Consider the following 22,609-nt stretch of genomic DNA (forward strand, 5'->3'; position numbering starts at 1 on the left):
ATAAAATTATCAGGCATTTTCGGGTTACTAAAGTAGGAAAATACAAACTAGTTAAATATGACTTATCTCTTTAAGAAAGCTATTGCTCTCATACACTGAGATGAGAATCCAGTGTTTACAAATGTCTAACATCCAGCAAGGAAACACATGGATTCTCAGATTCTCAAATTAGCTATTGTATCTGCTCACAAGGGCGTCTCACTGCTCAGAAGGTTAAACACAGAAATGAAACAAGTATTGCACTACTTACAGTATGAAGGTGGATTGGGGATGAGAAACAGAATTTACAATACATGATCAAAGCAGTTTTATTAATAATTGTGACACTCTTCTCATATATATGTAAAAAATAAATTGAAGATCAAGTCATAGACAAGTCTCCCTGTCAACACCATTCCCTGAGCCAGCTTTCTTCTCTTTTCGGCTTTCAGTGCTACAGGGGGGCAAAAAGAGAAATTTATTACTGCAATCCAGCGTAGCTACATTGAGATTTGTTTGCTCAGACAGAAAACCCAACCGCCAAGCAACACAAGACCCCTTGGGCATTGCTCTCTCATGCTGGGTAGCATCGAGAGACAGCAACAATTAAAATCCTCTGCACTCAGTGAGGTAGGAACCAAGAACTGCAGAGAGGGGGAAATTCAAAAACAGACACTGAAACAGAAAAACAGACATTTTACAAACAGTTCTAAAAGCATGCAAGATCAATACCATGGTCTTCATTTGAGCAAATGAATCACTGATGATTGTTGAAAATGCCAGCCATGCCCCATCTTAAGACAGCACAAACACTAGTAAATGACACACACAAGATGCCACAGTAATAGGTATTTCTGGGCTCTGGAGCCAGTGGCTCTCCCTTTGTGTATGGACTGGATCTTGACCCGTTGGTGAGGAGTATGTCTTGGTCAGGTGAGACACACCCACCTGTCACCTACTCACTGCTCTCCAGAGTCTTGCACTGTTTTTACAGACACACTTTCAGCCTATATATCAGGGGAATGATGTTTCACCTCACTTCTAAAATAAACTCATTTCCCAAGTCACTTCTATCTAATCTCATCTCCCAACGAATGTTACCAATATTCCGGCTGGGGCCATTTTTATCCATTTTTCAGTATGTGTTCACTGAACATTTCTCCTACTCATTTTTTATTATTTTTAATTTTTTGTACTGGGAATTGAATCCAGGAGCATTATACCTCTGAGCTACACCCCCAGACCTATTTTATTTTTTCAGTTTGAAACAGAGTCTCACTATGTTGCTGAGGCTAGTCTTGAACTGGCAATCCTTCTGTCTCAACCCCCCAAGTACTGGTATCACAGGTGTGCGCTAACTCACCCTGCTAAATTTTTCCACCGTTGTATTGAAGTTTATATGGAAAATCCAAATAATGTGCCACACGCATAAAGCACACACTAAGAGTGTATGCTTCCAGAGCCCTCTCTGTGCCTCTCCCTGCCAATGACACAAAAGAAAAGCCACAACCAGCCTCTGAGCCAGAAGAATCTGGACATTTTTACTATTACCTTCAAACTTAATAGAGATGTATAAATAAAGTTGAGAGTGTGGGCACCCTTGCTTTTAGAACTCTTCTCCAAGTTATAATCAAACTTCATATTCCTATGGGGCCTCCTGTGCAGCTTTCTTAGTGGTCAATAACTTAGACATATTCGAAGAGTGTGTTTTTAAAATTGTTTTTTCTCCAATTCAAGCTAGAAACAGCCCTTCTCAGTTGTCACCACCACCCGGCACCATCAGGTAAGAAGTGCCGGAGCTTCTGCCATCTGTGGCACGCTGCCAGCGCTGAGAGCTGGTGTGAGCGAGTGTCTACGGCACCCGGTTTGTGCCTGCCACACTTCTCAGCACATACTCCTTACAGGTCAGAGCAAAGCAACTTTTTTCCCTTTTCTTTTCTCCTTCCATGAGAAGAGATGACAGTGTGCACATGATGTGTTGAGAGTCTTAACTCTGTATTTTTAACTCCTCTATCTGTATGACTCACTTTCTTCTACTTTAGGTTCCTTTTATATGACAAGTGTCTGCTATCCTGCTTTCCAAATTAACTTTGCCTTGGGCTCTACCTGGCTCCCAGTCTCCTTTGCCAACCAACACAGCCAATGCAGGAGGGCAGGATGGGGCCATGCAGGGAGCCCTGAACTTGGAGTTGGAAGATCTGGGTTCAGTTCCCAGAAGCTAAGAATGAGCTCTATGGCCTTGAACTGGTTATTTAATCTCTCTGAAACTCAGTTTCTTCATCTGTAAACTGAATTTTGGACCAGATGACCTCTAAGTCCTTTTGTAGTTCCGTTCTAGAATACTGACACTGGTATTCCCATTTCCAGTGAACTCTATATGAAATTGGGACAACAGATCTTATCTATTGTAGATTATGAAGGACAAGAACATACTGGCCTCTAAACACGCACAATCCCTATGTGCACAATATGTCGGAATGTAGGAGGTGTTCCATGACCTTTTGATAAATAAATGAGTTCTCAATGGCACTATTACTCACCAAGCAGTGAGAAAAAAATTCAGACTATCAATGTGATCCACAGATGAGCTTCCTTCTGGTCCCTGCTTTGGTTATATTGGTATTTTTAAATTATAAAACAATCTATTAAATGACTGTTTTCCTCTCATTAAAGTGATTGGTTTTGGTATAAAGCAGAAATTTTATAATCAGCTCAATACTTCTATAAAAATATTCTCAGTTTGAATCCACTTTATGGCTATCTGTGGTTTTCCTATTGCAATCTTTTTCCAGATGACAATTAATTTTAAGCTTTTATGATAACAAATATACGTTACATATCTATTACATGTTATTATATAAACATATCTGTTATGCGGCATGTCTGTAATGTGTTCGGTATGCTGTAAAGAACTAAAACTGCAAAATGGTTAAAACTACCCTTGCCCTTGAGGACTTACAATCTAAAATGTAAGAAAGTAAAATATTTCATGAAAGAGCAAAAGGTACCCCAATGCTATCATCCTGCTAAGAAATCTGTGAAATTATTTTTGTGTGGGGAGTACTAGGGACGAAATCCATGGGAATTCTATTTCTGAGCTACAACCTCGGGCTCATTTTATTTTTTATTTTGGAACAGAGTCTCTCTAAGTTGCTGAGGCTGACCTAGAACTTGTGATCATCGTGTCTCAGCCTCCCAAGTACTAGGATTACAGGTTGAAGATGTTATTTTTCAATGGCACTAAAATTATTGTTATAAGCAATATTTACTAAGGAGTTATAAGAAAACCTAGGCCTACAAAGTCAGAGCAAAAAAGGAGAATCCATGGTATAATAAGGTTGTAGGGAGTGCAGGGGCAGAATGGGGAGAGAGGAGAAAGAAAAAAGTGGTCCACCAAGGCAAAAATAAATGCTACTTTTCCTAGCATTGTGACTTTCCCAAGGAAAGTTGGTCTTAGGTGACAGTTTTATAAAACATAGCAGTTGTTCACCTATTCTCAGGCAATGTGGTTTTTAATGAGACTTATTTCTACCAATTCATTCAATAAGCTTCAAAGGATCTTGTTCCACAGATGTAGAGACCTTTACACTGAGATCAAAAGCAGACATCCTATAGATGACGAAAAATTTGCAATCAGTTCTCAGATGTTACTTCTAAACTAGGTAAAATATCTGTGACAACAAAAGAAATGTGAATGAAATAATTACTGTTATTTAAGCTCCACTAAAACTGCTATTTGTTTCTCTGAGGCATATTATAGGAAGGAATAGTATGGAAAATAACTAAAGGGAGGTGGATCAAAGACTACATGGACCCAGCTAAGGTCTTAAGAGATACAGGTCCTAGTAACCTGACTTTTAGGCTTTTCCTGTCCTCTCCCCTTTTCTAACCAATGGGTACTCTAATAGGCATCAAATTTTTATAGCTCCTGGTGGTCATATTTTAATGCCTTCAACAAATTCCAAGAGAAAGCAGTAGTTTGTTAGAGACTATTGCTGATATTAGTATTGATGGTTTTAGGATTTCTGGAAGCCACACCTTTTCTTTTAGCATTTTCATCATTAAAGATAAAAGGTATTCGTCACCAACCAAGACATATTTCTCACATGGAAAGCTAGATATTATATCAAAAATAAAGAAATTTGGGTAAACTTTCATGCCATAATAGTTCGAACCACAGTAGGAATATATATGAGAAACTAGTGGCTCTATAAAAATATGAAGAATGTACTAATTAAAATTGGAACAATCTAAAGCACCTTGCAGAGTTCACTAGAGTTAATCTGTTTCTGAAGTAATCTAGGCATTTATTTTTTAAAAAACTAGTTTTATTTTGTGAAGAACATCATTTAACTTTATTGTATACTTTAATAAGTACCTAAAATTCATATTATAAAACCTTTTGCATCATCCAAAGAAAAACAGAGAAAGAGTTTGGACTATGGATATGTATAATTTGGGAGGGAAAGCATCTATGAGATTGATTATTCTAAATTCTACACCTATTTCTCATGGCTGGCATTTTACTTTGAGTCCATCAACCTAGATTTCACATTTTAAAAGAAATCAGAGAAAAGTCATGTTTTTAATATGAAAGGGTATAAAAGTGTGTATCTCAATGAGCTTGAAAGATTATCCATCTCATAATTTTTATTTTCTTCCAAAATATTTTTTCTAGCAAAGCACAGAATTACTGTGAGGATGATTCGATCAGACTGTAGCAGGAATTTGAAGGAAAGGAAGAGAAAGCATGTTTTAGAAAAAGAAAACAACAGCACTGCTGCTTGACCCAAGTGAAGGAATACAGGAAGGTTTTGAAATTATATTCAAAGACGTCAACTAAAAGTTCTCCTTGGAGTATGTTTTGAAGGAGTTGTGAGTGTGTGAGTGTGTGTGTGTGTGTGTGTGTGTGTGTGTGTGACAGAGAAACAGAGAAAGAGAGAGAGAGAAACAGAGAGAGAAACAGAGAGAGAGAAACAGAGAGAGAGAGAGAAACAGAGAGAGAGAAGAGAGGGAGAGATGGCAAAATGCCAAGACCTAACCCCCAGCCTCTGGGGTAAAGGCTTTGCACATCCACTGTTTGTATTGTTTATTCTGTCTGTTATAAAGATGACAGTGAAGCACATTCCATTTTGGGGTGACAAAATAAGATACACAGACCTTATGCCTAATGTAGCCTCTTTCTCTAGGTCCATGTTTCCAATATACCTCATGAAGCCTAACAAAGTCTGTAGATTTGGATGCATCCTGGTAGCATAAATGGAAGCTCACAGCTTTGAAATTTCTTTCAGAAGGGAATTTTTAATATACTTTCATTGGTGATTTTTAATTATACATCATAATGAGGTTAAGTAAAAGGGCAAATTTTCTTTTCCTGATCTTGAAGTTGGGTGCCATTACCAAACACAGTTCTGTGGGATTATTTGATTTATATAGGATGCATTTGTATATATCATAGAAGAAAAAAGGTTACTCCAGTTTCAGACCCACTTAAATAGCTGAATGAGTATAGGACACCATAAGATTCAGTCTAACACTAAATCTGAGCCCAAGACTCTTCATGCCTTTTGCCTCCCCAAAACTCACACAGAAGACATAGGCTGACCAGGTTTCTAGAAGACACCATTTAACATAAGGAAATACAACCAAGGAATAGGTTTAAGGGAAAAGGGTCTTACCTTTGGGGAATCAGCTTCTAGAGTGATTAGGAAGGGGAGCTTATGACAAAAATGTAATATAAAAATTAAGTAGAAAAAGTTAATTTAAGGTTATGAAAATAAAGAAACTTAGTAACTATAACACCATCCCAAATGACTCAGTCACTCTCTAAAAAGAAGAGATAGCAGCATAACACAGGAATTCGTTTTTCTTCAGATTAACATCTAAGAAGACTGGATGGTATTATTTGAACTGTTATTTAGAAATTTCTAAAAATTCAATGGGAAATCCCATAATAACTCTTGATAAGTATGGCTACACTCTTCCCTTAGCATGCACTTAAAAGCACCATCCACAACTACAGGAGTTGTCGGCAAGTTTACATAAAGGTAAGAAACATGGAAACTTATGAGACTGAAAGTTTTGGGGTAAGGATATCAGCACAGATTTGCAGGGGCTAGGGCCCTGGAATTACACTGAATATAAATCACCCACTATTGCATGTGACATTTTACTTTAAGAAAGGAAATAAGGAGTGGGAAATGCAGTCAGACATCTTAAGGGATGCTGGAAAGGTGGTGATGATGGAATACAATAAAATCATACAGCAAAAGAATAGGCCAAAATAAATGTCTGAAAAATATCATGCACTGGAACTCATTTGTATCTCCATTTCCCCCCCACTGTGGTAGTTTTTGAGTGAGCTTTTAATTTGAAAATGGAATGTTGAAAAACATATTAACATTTGTAAAAATGATAATTTCTTCCCTTTTCAGAGAGAATTTTCTGAGAGAATTTCAGCCTAAATTTGATGGAAATCCCCACCATTCATTTGCTAGTAAATTTAGGTTATAAAAGTCACTGAAAATAGTATTGCCTCATTATTTTAAAATTCAAACCTTTTAGAAGGAAAGCTTGACTCCTTATCTTTTGAGTTATCGGCAGTAATCAAAAAGTTCCTCCACAAGGCAGTCTTTGACATCTCATCAGAAATATTGATCACAGATGGGTCATCTCTAGATAGGGGTTTACCCAAAACAAAATAATAAACATCAAAGAAATAACTAGTTTTTCAATGATAGAAACTAAATTTATGTCTACATAAAACTTTTTTGAATTTTATTATGGTAAGATACGTGTTATATAAAATTTACCATCTTAACCATTTTTAAATGTACAGTTAAGCATTATTAAATACATTCATAGGGTACAACCACCACCATCATCTATCTCCAGAACCCTTTCATCTTGTAAAACTGAGATTCAGTATTCAATAAATGATAACTTCCAGTTTTCTTCTCTCCCCAGCCCCTAGCTACTACCATTATGTTTTCTGTCTCTATGGTTTGACTGCTTTCAGTGCTTCATATAAATTGGATCATACGACATTTGTTTTTTGTGACTGGTTTATTTCATTTAACATAATGTCTTCAAGGTTCAACTATGTTGTAGAGTACCTCAGGATAGGTACCCAAGTTTTTTTTTTTTTTTTTACAGTGGTTTGTTAATTAAAAATTGAGAAGTAGTATATGATCTTCAATTATTATAAAAATGTGAGCCATGCATGGGGGCACACACTTGTAATCCCAGCATTCAGGAGTCTGAGACAGGAGGATTGTGGTTTGCAGACAGTCTCAGCTACTTAGTGAGGTCCTTTGCAACTCGGTGAGATTCTGTTTCAAAATAAAGAATAAAAAAAATAAGGCTGGGGGTGAAGCTCAGGGGTAGAATGCCCCTGGGTTCTATCTCTAGTACTGCAACAACAACAAAAAAAGAAAAAGGAAAAGAAAAAGAAAAAGAAAAAATCTAAAGGAAAGATTCTAGTTGTATATATGCAGATTCAGGCTGCAATTTTCTTAGTCAATTTCACATAAAAGAGATTAGATTTTGTATTCACTGCTTAGTCTCTTGTCCCTAACATTTATAAATTTGCAGACCCCTTTCTCCACACCTAGGGCCTGCAGGGACTCCATTCACTCAGAGAAGATTCTGTGTTCTCCCACTGTCCAGTAAGGCTCTCTACCCTCCTCGCCCTCTCACCTTACCTCCTGCCATTTCACCCCTACCCTCTCCTGTCCAGCTACAGTACCATGGCCTCCTGAACATTCTAGAACACTAAAGGCTTGCTGCTGCCTCTGGGTCTTGGCCTGGACCCTGCTTCTTCCCATAATGCTCTTCACATGGCACAGCCCTCACCTTTCTCTGTTCAGATGTCATCATCTTGGACAGGCCCTTGCCAAACACTATTTACAATTTTAATTTCCATCCCTTATACTACTTGTATCCCTTTTATTTTCTTTTTGGTTTTATTGCATTTTTCCCATCTGAAACACTATACTATTTGTTCCTTTGCTTTTTTTCTGCCTCCTACCTCTACTTTACTTGGATGTTTCATGAGAACAAGGATTCTTGATCGTCTGACCATTGCTATTCCCTCAAGAGCCAGGCAGAGCTGAATACTTGGAACTGCTTAAAGGGTTATCTTTTTTGGGGGGGTGGAAATGAGTGCAGCCTATGTATTTGATAGAGCTGGGCACAACTACAACATCAGGGCCTGTACTATGTTGTGCCTCCCTCTTGGTTATACTGGGAATTAAACCCAGGGGCATTCTACCTCTAAGCTACATGTCTAGACTTATTTTATTTTTATTTTGAAATAGGGTCTTATTAAGTTGTTAACGGCCTCACTTAAGTTGCTGAGCCCTTGGACCTGTCTCAGCCTCCCAACCTGATGCTTTCTTTACAAATTAAAATTATAGATAAATTGGGCATGGTGGCACACACTTGTAATCCCAGCATTCGGAAAGCCGAGACAGGAGGATCTGGGTTTGCAGAGGGCCTCAGCTACTTAGTGAGGCCCTTTGCATCTCATTTGGACTCTGTTACAAAATAAAGAATAAAAGATAGGGGCTGGGGGTATAGCTCAGAGGTAGAATGCCCCTAGGTTTCATCCCAAGTACCACAAAAAAAAATTATAGATAGTATTCAGGATGTTTCAAAATAACCCTAGAGATAGCAACATCACTACATGAAGGCAGTAATTAATCATAGATCAAGAGAAAAAAGTTTCAACAACAGAAAATAGCTCTCTTTTTACTACACATGGGGAGGATAATCTGTGGTGAAAAAGTCACATTCTTCTCAGATCCTAAACTGACCTCACATGAACCACATTGGTGGCTGTTCAAAAAAGGACAAAAAATTCAACATTTAAGATGAGTGAAACCTTGGGACCTTACCTTGCCCAATCTGAAAATTCTATCTTTAACTCCTCTCACCCACCTGGTAACAGAGCTTCTTAGTAACTCAAAGTGATAAATCAGCTAATTTCCAAAGAAGCACCATGTGCAATACAAGTTTTTCATATTATGTTACAATTGTCTTGTAAGCAAAACAGTTTTTTAAATGCTGGATTAAACAAATGAAACTTAAAAAAAATTCCAGTACTGCTTAGAATATTTTGAACGCCAGTGTGCATTGTGAATTTCCAAACTGGAATGCAATATGGAACATTTTCCAAACTTATTTAACCGCAAGCTCTTCTGGGAGTGGTACCACATAAGACTAGGTTTCCACAGAATACACTTGGGAATATAGATTCAACTAAATCAACAGGATTATACATTTTAAATGTTGTAAAAGAAAAAAAAGAGAAAAAGCTAAACTGCCTTCTATACTTGTGTTCACCCCTAAGTAGTAGGCAATTATATTTAACTTTTCTTTTAGGGAATATGATTTTAGAGTAAGACCCTGACGATCCAAAAGATTCTCTCCTATTTTGTTTTTAACACTGTGACAAATTCCTCCCTCAGAGGAAATTCTTCTTTGCTTTTTACTGGCATGCCTTAAATTATCCTTAAGAACTTTGAGACCATAAAATTGGGTACTAAATGGTACTTTAAATAGAATTTTACAAGAAAACTATTTAAACTAAGCTATATGGAGAGAGAAAGAAAGAGGGAGAGAGGGAGGGAAGGAGGAGGAAATCAGAGAAAAGAGAATATTGCTGAACCAATACTTGCATAAGCTTTTATTATAACTTACAGAATTTGCTTTCTTTTGCTAGGCCTTTGTGTACAAAGACAATTAACATATCTGGGGGAATTGTATAAATGTTTTCTAAAATGACTTAATTGTTTATCTCAATAAATAGATGATCTCTTTGGCAGTGCCTTTCTTTTTTTTTTTAGGAATAAATTCCCAGAGTTAAAATATTCACCTACAGTCAACTTAGTGAATACCTACCTCATTTTTTTACCAGATGTGAATCTTGACCTCTCTTCATATGCTACTTTCTGAGAATGCGAAAGGGACTTTTCACACATCATAAAAATATAAGAAGGAAAGACTTCAGATAACAACTCCCACTATACATAATTGCATGCTCCTCGAGCATAGTCACGGGCCTATAGTGGCAGAACTTAGTACTGGAACCTGGATAATCGAACTCCTAGTTTCTAATTTTTATACTCTAACATGACTTCAACAAGCCTCTGGGAGAATTCACGCAGTATGGAATAAACAGAGCACATTCTCTCGCTTACATTTTTAAATGTATTTCTTACCTGTAGTGCCCTTCCAATGGGAGCTGTACTGTGCCCTCCTCTTCCATAGCTAGCATACTTTGTTCTTCCTGGAAAGACATATGTAAAGTACATAAAGTGAACCTGATGAATCTTCATTTTACATTAAAGAAAAAACACAGATTAATGTTTCATTATCTCATTAACCTCAGGACCTTCCACTTTGTTTGCATTTATTAATGCTAGCACAGGTCCTTTCAATGAAGCTTCAGCTACCAAGAACATAAGTAATTAATGAGAGTCTCATAACACAAAGTAATTTAAATGCTAACAACAATCTCCTTCATGTCACTCAATGTAAAACATGGTTAATTTCTAAGCAGACTTTTTTTAAAAAAATTAATCTAAATTTTACAAGGACAAAATATGGGTGATGTAATCAGTTTTGTTGTTATGAACTTGAAGTTACATTCTCAGAATGTTCTATTAGGAGACGGGGGATATACTGAGAAGAATGTTTCTGATTCTAAAAGTCTGGAATAGAAAGGGCAGAAATATTTACATTTTTTAACAAGTTTTTACTAGAAGTTAATTATTCTGGTCTAGGGACTACACTTTGAGAACCACTGCTCCAGAGACTTAGAAAGAAACAATAAAGACACCTTTTTATAAAGATTAAAATATAATTATGCATTAATGGAGGAAGAAAAAGAATAGTCTGGTTTCAGGTAGATGCATTCTAGGTCTTTGTTTTATGCTTCAGATTTTTATTACAATGACAATATTCCACCTTTTTCTGAAGAGTAGAAATGCTTAATATATTCACATACAACATTTTAGAATTATATCCTTGTGATAAGCATAATCAAATGACTAACATACTGAAATGCCCTGGTTTAGCTTTCAAGTGATGTTACCATTAAACATTCTCTATGCAACAAAATATAAAATAGTTATAGATTATAGCTCTTATTTACTATATCCATTTTCAAATGGACCAATTGACACTGCTCAAATTAAAAAAAAAAAAATTTTTGCGGTACTGGGGATGGAACCCAGAAGCATTATACCTCTGAGCTTCACCCCCAGCCCTATTTTCTATTCTTTATTTTGAAACAGGGTCTCACTTAGTTGCAAAGGGCCCCACTAAGTAGCTGAGGCTGTCTGTGAACGACAATCCTCCTGTCTCAGCCTCCCAAATGCTGGGATTACAAGCGTGTACCACTATGCCTGGCTTTCAAATAATTTTTTTAATTGTCAATTAATGTGCTTTATTTTTTATCTTTTTACATTTTTATTGGTGCACTGTAATCATACATCTTAATGGAATACAAGATAATGGAGACATACATGCACATATCACCCAACTAGCCCTCACCCAATTCTCACCCCCTTCCTTCCCTCCTTCCCATGTTTGACTTAGTGATTGACTTTGATATGTTTGTGAATTAAATCATTTTTAGGGCTGTTTAAAATGTTAGAATTTTGGACTCTATCAGTGTTAAGATGTACAGACATAAAGAACTAGGTGATCCTCACCAAATGGGAACTCATGAGAGAAAACAGGGATGGCCCCGAAGGCCCAGTTCCTTCCCTCTTTGAGTAGAGCTAAACTGGCCTAAACCCTAAACCAACTTAATCTAAACCCGCTGTCAGAGAGGCATAACCTTTGGTTGATGCCATCACTCCTGGCCTGCAAGAATGTTTCTAGCATCCACTGTATTAAAATCTTGGCCCTCTACTTGCATACTCCATATTCTGAATGTCCTATGTTCTATTTTTTGTTATTTATGGAGACAAGTGCTTTCTTGTGCCTCTTCAGTAACCTATGAATATGTAATGCAGTGTGGGGGCAGGCCTCATTTCACTCCTGCAGCACTCTTGCAGCCTGCTAGCCAAGTTAGACCCCTCTCTGCGGGAGCTTGGTGGTCCCTCCAGCATCTCCAGGCCCAGCCTATGCCAGGGAATAATGGAGAGGCCAGGGGACCATTGCTAGCTCTGTCCTGTCTCCTCATCTTATACATGTTCTCTCAGATGCCTTAAAGTTATATTTATACTCTGTGGGGCTAGTGGCATGCCTTTTGCATTTTATGAACTAATTCTAGTCCTTTTCTATGCTGCTCTTCAAGATTTTTTTCTTTTTTTCTATCACCACATGTATTCTATTACCTGTAATTTATACCCATTTCCTTTGCCATTTGGCAGTACCATTAGAGCCCATTCAAGGTGAGCAGACAGTGTCATTAGTTTAAAGTTACCTGTTTAGGCACAAGCAGAGCTAAGCTGCAGCAAGAATGAAAAAAAGTCTTGCTACTGGGATAGGATATATGGGTTATAATGTAAACTTAGCTGCACGTTTTGGAGGCCATGCACAGAGCATATATATTCTTTCAGGTACAAAAGCTTATATTTTCTATGGGAAAAATAGTCTTAGTTCATAAGGAGAGACAGAAGGAGAAAACAAGCAGTGATCCTAAAGACAACATAAATAAAACCAAGATATCAACAAAATGTAAAATTGTCCTTGGTTGTCCACTCAAAGGTTAAGCCTGTTAGATAGTATCTTTCCTGGGAAATTTAGAATTAAATCTCAAGAAACCAGAAAGGTGTAAAAATGAGCAACAACAACAAAAAGAGCTTAAGAGAAGGACAGTGCCATCCGTGTTTGGGATAGATACCTGGAGGCATGAAGGCTCACCGTTCAATCTTAGAGCAAATAAACATGGACCAAAGCTTTGTGAACAATTTTGGTTTTTTTCTTCACATGATTTTCCACTTTTCTCTCAAATTGCTTTCAATAATTATTTTGCACTCTGTGGCTTGTTAGCATGTGTGGGCTTTATACTAGTCATAATTCTATCCAAACAAAAACTCATCACCTCTAAAGATAGCATTTCCAAGCCATGCTTATCTGAAGAGAAGGGTGGCGGAGCAGCCGCTGCCTTCAGTGCCAGAAGGGAGCTGGGTGGGCCCTGGAGCGGGGATGGAGGGCCGGCTGCATCCCAGGCAGCATTGCAAGGGAGTCAAAAATTGAGACTTTCTGGGGAGGAGCAGTCAAATCAGGCATTAGTTGTCACGACAACAACAACCTATGTTATTAGAATTGTGCAGGGAGAGAGAAGAGCCCATAAAGCTAACCAGGTATCCACCACAGACGGATCTCAAGTGAGTTCCTTCAGCATTTCACTTACACAGGGTTTGTCAAAGATATGCTGAGTTCCATGACATGGGAGAACCTAGTTACAAGATATTAAAGGGACGATGATCAGAGTTTACCCAAGAACACATGAGGGGGTTTTCCAGTTTGACTATAGAAATATGTATACTGTGATTTAAAGGTTGTCTTTTAATAAAGATGATCAAATCATTTTTAGATATAAGCTAAGGGAAGGGCAATGAATGTGATATCCAGAAAAGGGCAGGAAAAGTGAGGATTGAAAAATGTGTCTTCTTAACAGCACTCAAATATGCACTGAGCATGTGTTATGCACTAAGTGCACATTGAACAAGGAAAATCCAGGAGTTATTAATTAATCCATTCAATAAATATGCATTAGCTGTGATCTGCATAACAGGTTGTCTGCTAGGCACTGAGATACAACAATTAAAAAGAAAGATAGAACCCCTGCTCTCCGAAGATATGAAGGATTGCCATGATACATAAAGAAACAGTTGTAGAATGGAAGAAATAATGTGGACCAAGCAAAAAAGGCAAGTATGAATAGGACATGCTTGCATGACAGCGAGCAACGAGCCTAGTTAGAGCCAAAAAAGGCTTGTGGTATTGAGTCAAAGTGAAAAATAAAACTGGAGACAAATTCTGGTGTGTTTTGATAAATGGGTGATATATACCAGATTACATCATGAATCTGAATTGTATTTTATAAAAGCATGAGAATGATAATTCATCTATTGCAATGCCTAAGAAACACTCTATCCCTTAACTACCTCCGGTGAAATAGCTGACATCTGTTATCATATCTATTTTTCAACAAAGTCTGTATCTATGCAGGGGCCCTCAAATATCCCAAGTACAGACAACAACAACAGAAACCCAGTGTTCACAAGGATGCTTAGTGTAGAGGAGAGAGAAAATAATCAACAGTTTTAAAGTTCACATATCTTAAGAAATGGAAGGGACTTTAGTGAAAGTAATCCCCTCATTTTACCCAATAAGAAAATAAGGACTACAATAATTTCCTTCCTCAGCTGATAGAATAGAAGCAACACACACACACACACACACACACACACACACACACACACACACAAATATGTAATATATATATATATATATATATATATTTGAAACCATAAATTTATAAATATATGGAATTTTAACAATGAAAGCTTATAAGGAATATGGAAGGGTTAATTATAATTCATTTAAGTACATATAGAGAATACATATTTTTCATCAAATATTTGATTCATTCTCTCTACGTGTATATGAATCATTATAAATAAAAAATTCCTGGTAGAGTCACCTTGTATCTAGAATCCATTTACATTCTGGATATTACCATTCTGTAGTCTAGGAAATGGCTTATCTAAAACTCTATGTTACAGTGGAATCACCTGGAGGTATTCTTAACACAGATTGCTGGCTCTATCCCCAGAGTTTTGATTCAGTAGGTCTGGAGCACGGCCTAACAATTTTCATGTGTTGGTTGATGCAACAGGGGTTTGGAATCATGCTTTGGAAATTCACTGCTGGAAGAAGTAAAATATGCTAGCTATACCCTAAGATTTAATTAGAAATAACATGTGCCTGTGTAATACTTAGACCACACTTCCTAAATGTACAACCAATCCTGACCCTTCTTAACAGTAAGACTTTCTCTGTAATTTGTTTACTTGCACTAGTTTCTAGGTTGCTTTGAGTTTCTTGGAATTTTTCATGATCCTACTTCACACAGATCACAAGGCCCCACTTTCCCTTTCTTTGATTTCTCCCATGGTATATTTGTTAGCATGAACCCTCAGTAAATCAGGAAGTATCAAGATGATCACATCTACAGGACTAAATTTACTTAACTTGAATCCCTCACTACCAGCTCAAGAGCAATCATTCTGCTGGAATTTTCTACTTTTTACAGTATTCCTTTTGTCAAACGTGTACAATGTCCTAGAGAATATTTAAGTAGGAAGGCAGGCATGTTGGTACTCTGAGCACATTTGGACATCCAGAATTTGATTCTGCAGCCTTCCCTTTACACAGAGCAATGTGCAAAATGTCAGGGTTCCAATATTCATTTCTACCCTGATTATAATCCTTTCTTTCTAAAAACTGAAGCATATGCATATGCATATGCATGAAGTACATGAAAATTTGGAACAGAAGCTCTGCGACCTTGGACTGGCCTGTGTAGCTATTTATTCTGCTTAACTCATTATTGAATTTTAAGGTCAAATGAATGTTTTATCAGTGCCATAAAACTATAAGTGGGCTACTGATAGGAAAACCCTAGAGGATAAAGGCACAAACTTGTAACGATCATCAAAAGGACAAGAGGTGAGCTCACTTTAAATACAAGTCTCAGGGAGCTGAGACATTTCTGCTATTTACCATCTTGCCAGATCATGATCAAAGTTACTCAATTAATTTGAGCAGTTGCAGAAATGCAACATTTCTGGAGAACTTTTCCATTTGCCACCTTAAGACACAGCCTCTGAAAGACTGTGCACTGGTACAAGATGCCACCGTAAGAAGATCACATTGTCTAGTAGAGTCTACATGCTCAAGACATCCGGGCAACTAAAAAGAAAATCAACCAGGGATTTAAGTCATAGTGTCACACTCCTAACCTGGTCCCTTCACTGAATTGACTTTGTATATATTATTTGCAAGCTAGAACATAAACATCTTTCTTTCTCTTGTTTGATGCAGAATCATCTGCCTTTTCACTAGTCAGAACTGTATTTTAATGTTTCATTAGGGATTATTTATTGACTGTATTATGGTTTTCTTGTTTCTTTCCATGTAATGAGAATCACATGGAAGTATCATCATACTCATTTGAGATTGTAAAGGATCTATAAACCTTCTGCATGAATGTATTGCCATTTTTTCTCCTCTCATACTTGGATTTGAAGATCTTAGCTGCAAAATTATCCCAATAAATCTTTAACATATTTTTTGCCCTTTCAGAAAGCAGGAATTGTAGAAAATTCAGTGATAGTTACTTTTAAATTTTTTATCTTTCTATTCAGAAAAGAGTAAATGCCATTAGAATATAGTGAAATATAATGTACAAAAGTTAGAAGCTCATTGTACAGGGCTCTTATCCAGTGGGATTAAGTAATCCCCAAATGGACATATGGCACACATGTACAGCATACATACATACCTCTGTTCATGACTCAGGACAATGTAGATGACTAATTCTAATAAACATATGATTACCATCAACTTGTTCTATCCTATTTCACACAACAATAAAAAGAGAGCTGAAATTTTTTTTCATAGTATGGAAGAATGGTGAAGGTAATATAGAGGTATATATATAACTGCATATAATTTTTGTTCATTTTGAAAGTTCTAAATTCTAAGAATAACAAAGTTCTAAGACAACAATGTGGTACAACCTAAGAAGAACGATGTGAAAGGAGTAGTTATATAGGGCTGGGGTTGCTGATATCTTGTTCCACTAGAACCAGTGAAGACATTTGGCAAGAAATAAGAGTAAGAAAGTAAACACAAGTAGTTTTTAAGTTACTATACAAGTATACTTAATAGAACTATAATTATCAGAAAGATGGGGAAGCTTGTAGCTCATTAATTTTATATTCAAATTTTTTTTAATATAAAGCTTCTTAGAAACTTTTTTCCAATCTGAAAAATTTTAATTTCATCAAGTTTGGATAATTTAAGGCATTAGGATTTCCATAGTCTGGTGTTCGTCTTATTTAAATTTAGCTTGTACCAAAGTCTGTCATGTTTTTCTTGAATAATATCTAAGGATAAGAGCAAACATTTGCTAAGGCCCTAAAAGAAAAAGAGAATGCCAAAATATCCTACTTAAAACATTATTTTAATAATATATAAAACCTAGAAAAAAATTAAAACTGGTAATAATTTTATAATATTTTAGTGTTACATTAATAGTACTAGAAGTATAATGTTATGTATGCTTTGTACAATATCTTGAAAAACTGAAATATCCATACAGAAATAAAATATACTATCATGATCCATCTCTATGTATAGAAATCCATTATTTGCAAGAGGACACTATGGAAAAAGAAAATAATTATCAGTCATACTTTATGTAGCTATAGGCCAAAAATTCTGAGCAGAAACTTCATTAGATTTTGTAGCCTAATGTGCTTTCACTAAATTATTAGGCAAAACCTAAGACCCCCCTCAAATATTTACAAATGAATTACCTAAGAAAAGAGAGAATATATCCATGGCTTGAGAAAATGCTATATACATAGGAAACTGAATGTATTTACTGACCAGATGTAGTACAAGAAAAATGGAAAGAATAATGCATAATTCTCTGAAACTTTCTTCTTTCAATTTCATTTCTATCTACATAAAAATGTATTTTTGTGTCTTATAACATATGGGCTCAATCATTCTGCTAAATGTTTTATGGGTCATTTCTTCATTGTAATTTTTATGTATGTATGTACTTTAAAAATGTTATGATTAAGTAGTCTTCAAATGTATCCAGACAAAATACAAACTTTATATATATTGTAAAACTGAAATAAATTGTTTAAACATATGAAAGGGAGCAAGAAAAATACATAGTCTATGAAGACAATTAAATCCCCAGAGTATCTCAAACAATATTTATTCAATCTTAAATCACTTTGAAAGCAAAACAGGTCATCATTTTTTCCTTCAAAGCATTTCATCTCTTTCAAGAATTAGTAATTTTTATTATAATATTTTTATTGAAACATTGTCCCCTAGAAGAATACAGCCAGTAATAAAATCTTTTTTATCCTTTTCACATTTTCAACCAAAAAGCCATCATTGCATGACCATTACTTGGAAATAATCCTTAGAGCTTGGAGGGTAACTAAGCATAAAGAATTTGCATATTCCATAAAGGGTTGGTTTTCTCATGTGAGATCGTGACTCTCTTTGTTCAAATCTTCATGATATTAAAAACTAAACGTCCAAATATATCCATCCATAGTTGTTAGTAATCAATGTGTAATGGTAAATACAATATTCAGTTTACCAAGGAGCTATTTCTGGGTTTTTCTTCATCTATATAAGATATTAAATTGACTTACTTCTTTTTCAGCATCTTCTAGTTTCTTTTTTTTACTCTCAGGCATTAAATCATCCAACCAGCTGAGTTCCCGTTTGGTAAATAAAAAGTCCATCAACTTTCTTACAAATACCAGTGCTAACACCTGAAGAAAATAACAAAATATTTTAAAATGAAAAAATAAAAATGGAAGATGTAGATTTGCTTGTGTTTTTTATAGTAATAAACCAGTTTTAATTAGGGTTGGTTACTTATAGTTATTCAAATTCACTATAGTTTTTGCAGTATTTGAAACTTGATGGAGACATTTAATTAAATTTTATTTTTTTAAATCCCTTAGTGTGTAGCTGGGCGTGGTGGTGCACACTTATAATTCCAGAACTTGGGAGGCTGAGACAGGAGGAGCAAAGGTTAAAGAACAGCCTTAGCAAGTAGTAAGACTCTCATCAACCTAGTGCAATCCTGTTTCAAAATAAAAATAAAAAGGGTTAGGGGTATAGTCCAGAGGTAAAAAGCCCCTGGATTCAATTTCAAGACACACACACACACACACACACACACACACACACACACACAACTTCCCTTAATGTTAAATTTTGAAAAATTATTTTTCCTCTCCTGGTCCAATTATCCCAAATGATTGCAAACATTCAAAATAGTAGAAACAAAATTAGTCACCAAAATTCATGATATTCTCAAACCCTATCTTAGTCACTAATTTTAGTGACAACATCTATTCTTGGGTTTCCAATAATTGTTTAAATAAATATTTTGTTTCCCTTTTAGCTCATGGGTTTCTGAAGACACCAGAAAATCAAATGAAGAGAAAAACAATTGGGAGAAGTTTCATACCATCATGGGAAAGACAATAGCAGCTCTTGAAACCTTTATTATCCACAAAAGGCCAAGACAGCTCATCTGAATAACTGTGAAGAGATGGACTTTTCGGAGTGGTACATGCCTTAGATATATAAAATCTGGTTGATGTTTGGCAGGCATCCAGAAGAGCTTAATTCTGTCAAATAACTAAAAGATCAAATAGGCTGAGTCATATTTAGAAATAACAGAACAACAAAAGTAGAGCAAAGAGATATTTAATATGGCCCCAAATTTTAGGTTTACCTGACATGTCTGTGATAACTGGGCATGAGAACAATAGTATTGATAAACTCACAGTGAAATATTATCACTTCAGTTTAATAATATGCCACAATTTCTTGAATATGGAGACAGGTGGTAGTTTGGAAAAGTCTAAGAAAATAGTAAATCCCAAGCTAATTGCCACTACTGAAGAGTAGAGCCCTGAGAGATAAAACAAAGTCATTGTTCTCTTTTTCATTGTTACATCATGGTCTCTTCCTTTTGCTCTATGAATATGGGACTTCCTGGACTCCCATCCTCTGTCTGCTCCACCCTAGAATGGTCCGTTCATCCCTATGGCTTCCTCTTTCACATATTTGCTAATGACTCCCAGACCTGGCTCTCTCCCTCAACTCCCTCTGAGTTTCAGACCCTTCCCAGCAGCTGTGTAGGATATCTTAAACTCTTTATTTGAACTCTGCTATTATGATTTTGCCACTCTGATATCCAACAAGGGTTTTGAAGCTGTCAATACAAGCACAATCCTCTTAAATGTAAAGAATAACCTGTATGTATTTTTGTTAATAAAGTAGTTTCTAGACAGAATTTGTTAACTCAATTTAATTTCTTGATTGATTTCCTTTATTGCACGGTCAAACCATCTGTATATTTTGCAATCACATTTTGTTAGAAGGATTTTATATCGATCAATGTAATTTCTATTTCAACTTTTATAAAAGATAGTACAGTTATTTTGGGGGCTATATTACTTTTGTAATTTTACTTTGAGGCCATTTTTATTAAGCATCCAGATTTTTTAATTCACATTTTACAAATTAAATTTCACAAGAAGCTTAAATCTTCAATCACACTCTACTTAGTAAAAAAAATCATGGTGCATAGTAGTTTTAATCTATAAGGATCATTTTGTTTAATTTTTACAGTTTTCAATGTTTCTGGTAAGAGATGATTATTTAGTAAATATTGGTTTCAATCACTGTGAGTTGCTGTTCTATTTAATCCCATTTCTATAGTACAGTAATATGCATTATATATTTTCAAAAGAGTAACATTGGAATTAGTGATATTACTTAACTGACTGATAAGAAAGCTGTAAGCAATTCTCAACAAATATTCCCAAATTGCTTTAATAGGCAGAAGGTCAATGAATCAAAATGTTAACAGTCAAAACATCCTGTTTTACAAAGCCCTATTTATACATATCCTAGGAATACAAACACTGACTGATGGCATAGCATGACCTTTCTTCCCTCACTTACCCAAACCCAAGTGTTCATCCATTTACGGATATTCATTTGTACCTTCCAAATATATCCACTGAAACTCTCTGTAATGAGTACTAAGTACTGAACTTCTTCATGTTTCATCTCTCTCTATTCTGTCCATACACATGTCATTTTATCTTTTTTATTCATACTTTCCCCAAATCCCTTAAAATTAGAAGCTATTAAACAGACAAAACTGTGCAGAGTGGGGGTAAGAATATGGAAGAAATACAATAAAATTCTTTGGCTTAAAACTGAATATTCCCATTTCTATAGAACTAGATTTCCCCGGCTGCCATTTCTCCATTTGTGAAGCTCTGTTATTGCATAAGTGTACTTCGGTGTGTGGGTGCTTCAATTGTTATTGTTTAAATGGCACATTTGCTTTACTTTGGATTCCCGCAGTGTTGGAATGAATATAGATGTGGTTATGTATCTGAATACAGAAACAGAATTCATGAGAACATTGTGATCTGTTTTTTCTGCCATGTTTCACAGTGAGAAGCCTACATAATAAGTTTCTTAATATTGCCAAACAAATGGGTAGCATATAGATTCCTCCAACATATAAGGTAACAAAGAAATATGCTCCTTGAACCATAGATATTTAACACATGTTTATTATTACCTCAGTAATGATCATTCTGAGTTTTGCATTTGCCTTTTATCAAGTCCTAAAATCATCATCCCACCTCCCCACCCAGTTAGCTATACTACCCAATAGGAATCTGAACTGCTGAGCTTGAGACTAATGTAAATTTTCACTAATCCCATTTGCCAGGGTGAGACCCTATTTCTCAATGTGCACCCTGGCTTGCTGTTTCAATTGTATTATTTGAAACTCATTATACTTAATTCATGGGCCTTTGATAATGTTTTCTTCAATTTCAATTTCAAAGAGTCACATCCCAAATAATTACAAAACCTGACACTCTTGTTTAATACCACATGGGTATAAAATTATGTGAGTGGAATTAGAAGAAAAAATCTGTTGAAACCTATCAAAATGATTTTACTTTGTTTCTTAAACTTCTGCTGTTGTATTTATGTGAGCCTGGGGCCTAATAATAAATACTTTTCACTTACAGATGAAATTAGTACTCGTGGAACTTTTGCCAAAGGCAACAAAAAAAAAATCCACAGCAAAACAAATAAATAAAAACCTCTTCAGTACTCTTCCCTATCAGCCTTACCAAACTAATTCTATCAAAATACATTCTTCATACATAAACTCTTAAATGAGTAAATTAAAACTTATTTGAGTATAATTTAAACACATACCAGTTCCCAATCACTCTCCATAACCCAGTGTCAGGATGAACAAAGACACAGTCTCCCTCTCCACTTCATGTGTTCAGTGATCTTACAATGACTCCCTATTGAAGTTTCATTTCATTTCTGATATCTAGTGCTGTCCCAAGGCCCTAGAGCTGCTGTTCTAAGTGAAGCTGGCAGGTGATTCACTCAGGAGCAGGACCCAAATCAAGTGACTGTTTATCTATGTGTTTTGAACAGAAATGAGACTACCTAGGTCACAAAATACTATAATTTATGTTTTCATTTTAGCTGACAAAATTACAACGAATAAGCCTCGAATTATCAAATTAAATCTCTTTTTGAGGAAAACTGAAGACTTGGGGATAATAATATTAAACTGTGAACTAAAAGTATTCAAAGGCAATTTTAGGCAGAAATCTGTATTGGTTTCTAGGGGTAATAAATGACTATACCTTTTTTGTTTAATAGTTTATAGTAAAAATTTATTCTACAATAGAACTTTATTCTCTCACAGTTATAGAGGCCAGAAGTCTGAAATCAAGACAATAGCAAGGCCACAATCTGTCTGAAA

General features: G+C 35.7%; 1 protein-coding gene across 7 annotated transcripts in view; it reads right to left on the bottom strand.

Annotated features, from left to right (window-relative positions):
- Positions 1 to 366: 366 nt before the first annotated feature.
- SLC4A10 (solute carrier family 4 member 10) overlaps positions 367 to 22,609 on the bottom strand; it is a gene marked incomplete at both ends in the record, with an annotated part of 320,758 nt that continues 298,515 nt past the window's right edge. For all 7 annotated transcript variants that reach the window (XM_080689857.1, XM_080689854.1, XM_080689856.1 and 4 more), the window contains 5 exons: positions 367 to 433; positions 6,537 to 6,653; positions 10,203 to 10,270; positions 18,417 to 18,539; positions 19,247 to 19,420. In XM_080689857.1, the coding sequence (XP_080545983.1) occupies positions 367 to 433; positions 6,537 to 6,653; positions 10,203 to 10,270; positions 18,417 to 18,539; positions 19,247 to 19,420 (549 nt within the window). The remainder of the gene's footprint in view (positions 434 to 6,536; positions 6,654 to 10,202; positions 10,271 to 18,416; positions 18,540 to 19,246; positions 19,421 to 22,609) is intronic.

Source organism: Muscardinus avellanarius (genome assembly GCF_963383645.1).
Source record: "Muscardinus avellanarius genome assembly, chromosome: 2".
Classification (NCBI taxonomy): Eukaryota; Metazoa; Chordata; class Mammalia; order Rodentia; family Gliridae; genus Muscardinus; species Muscardinus avellanarius.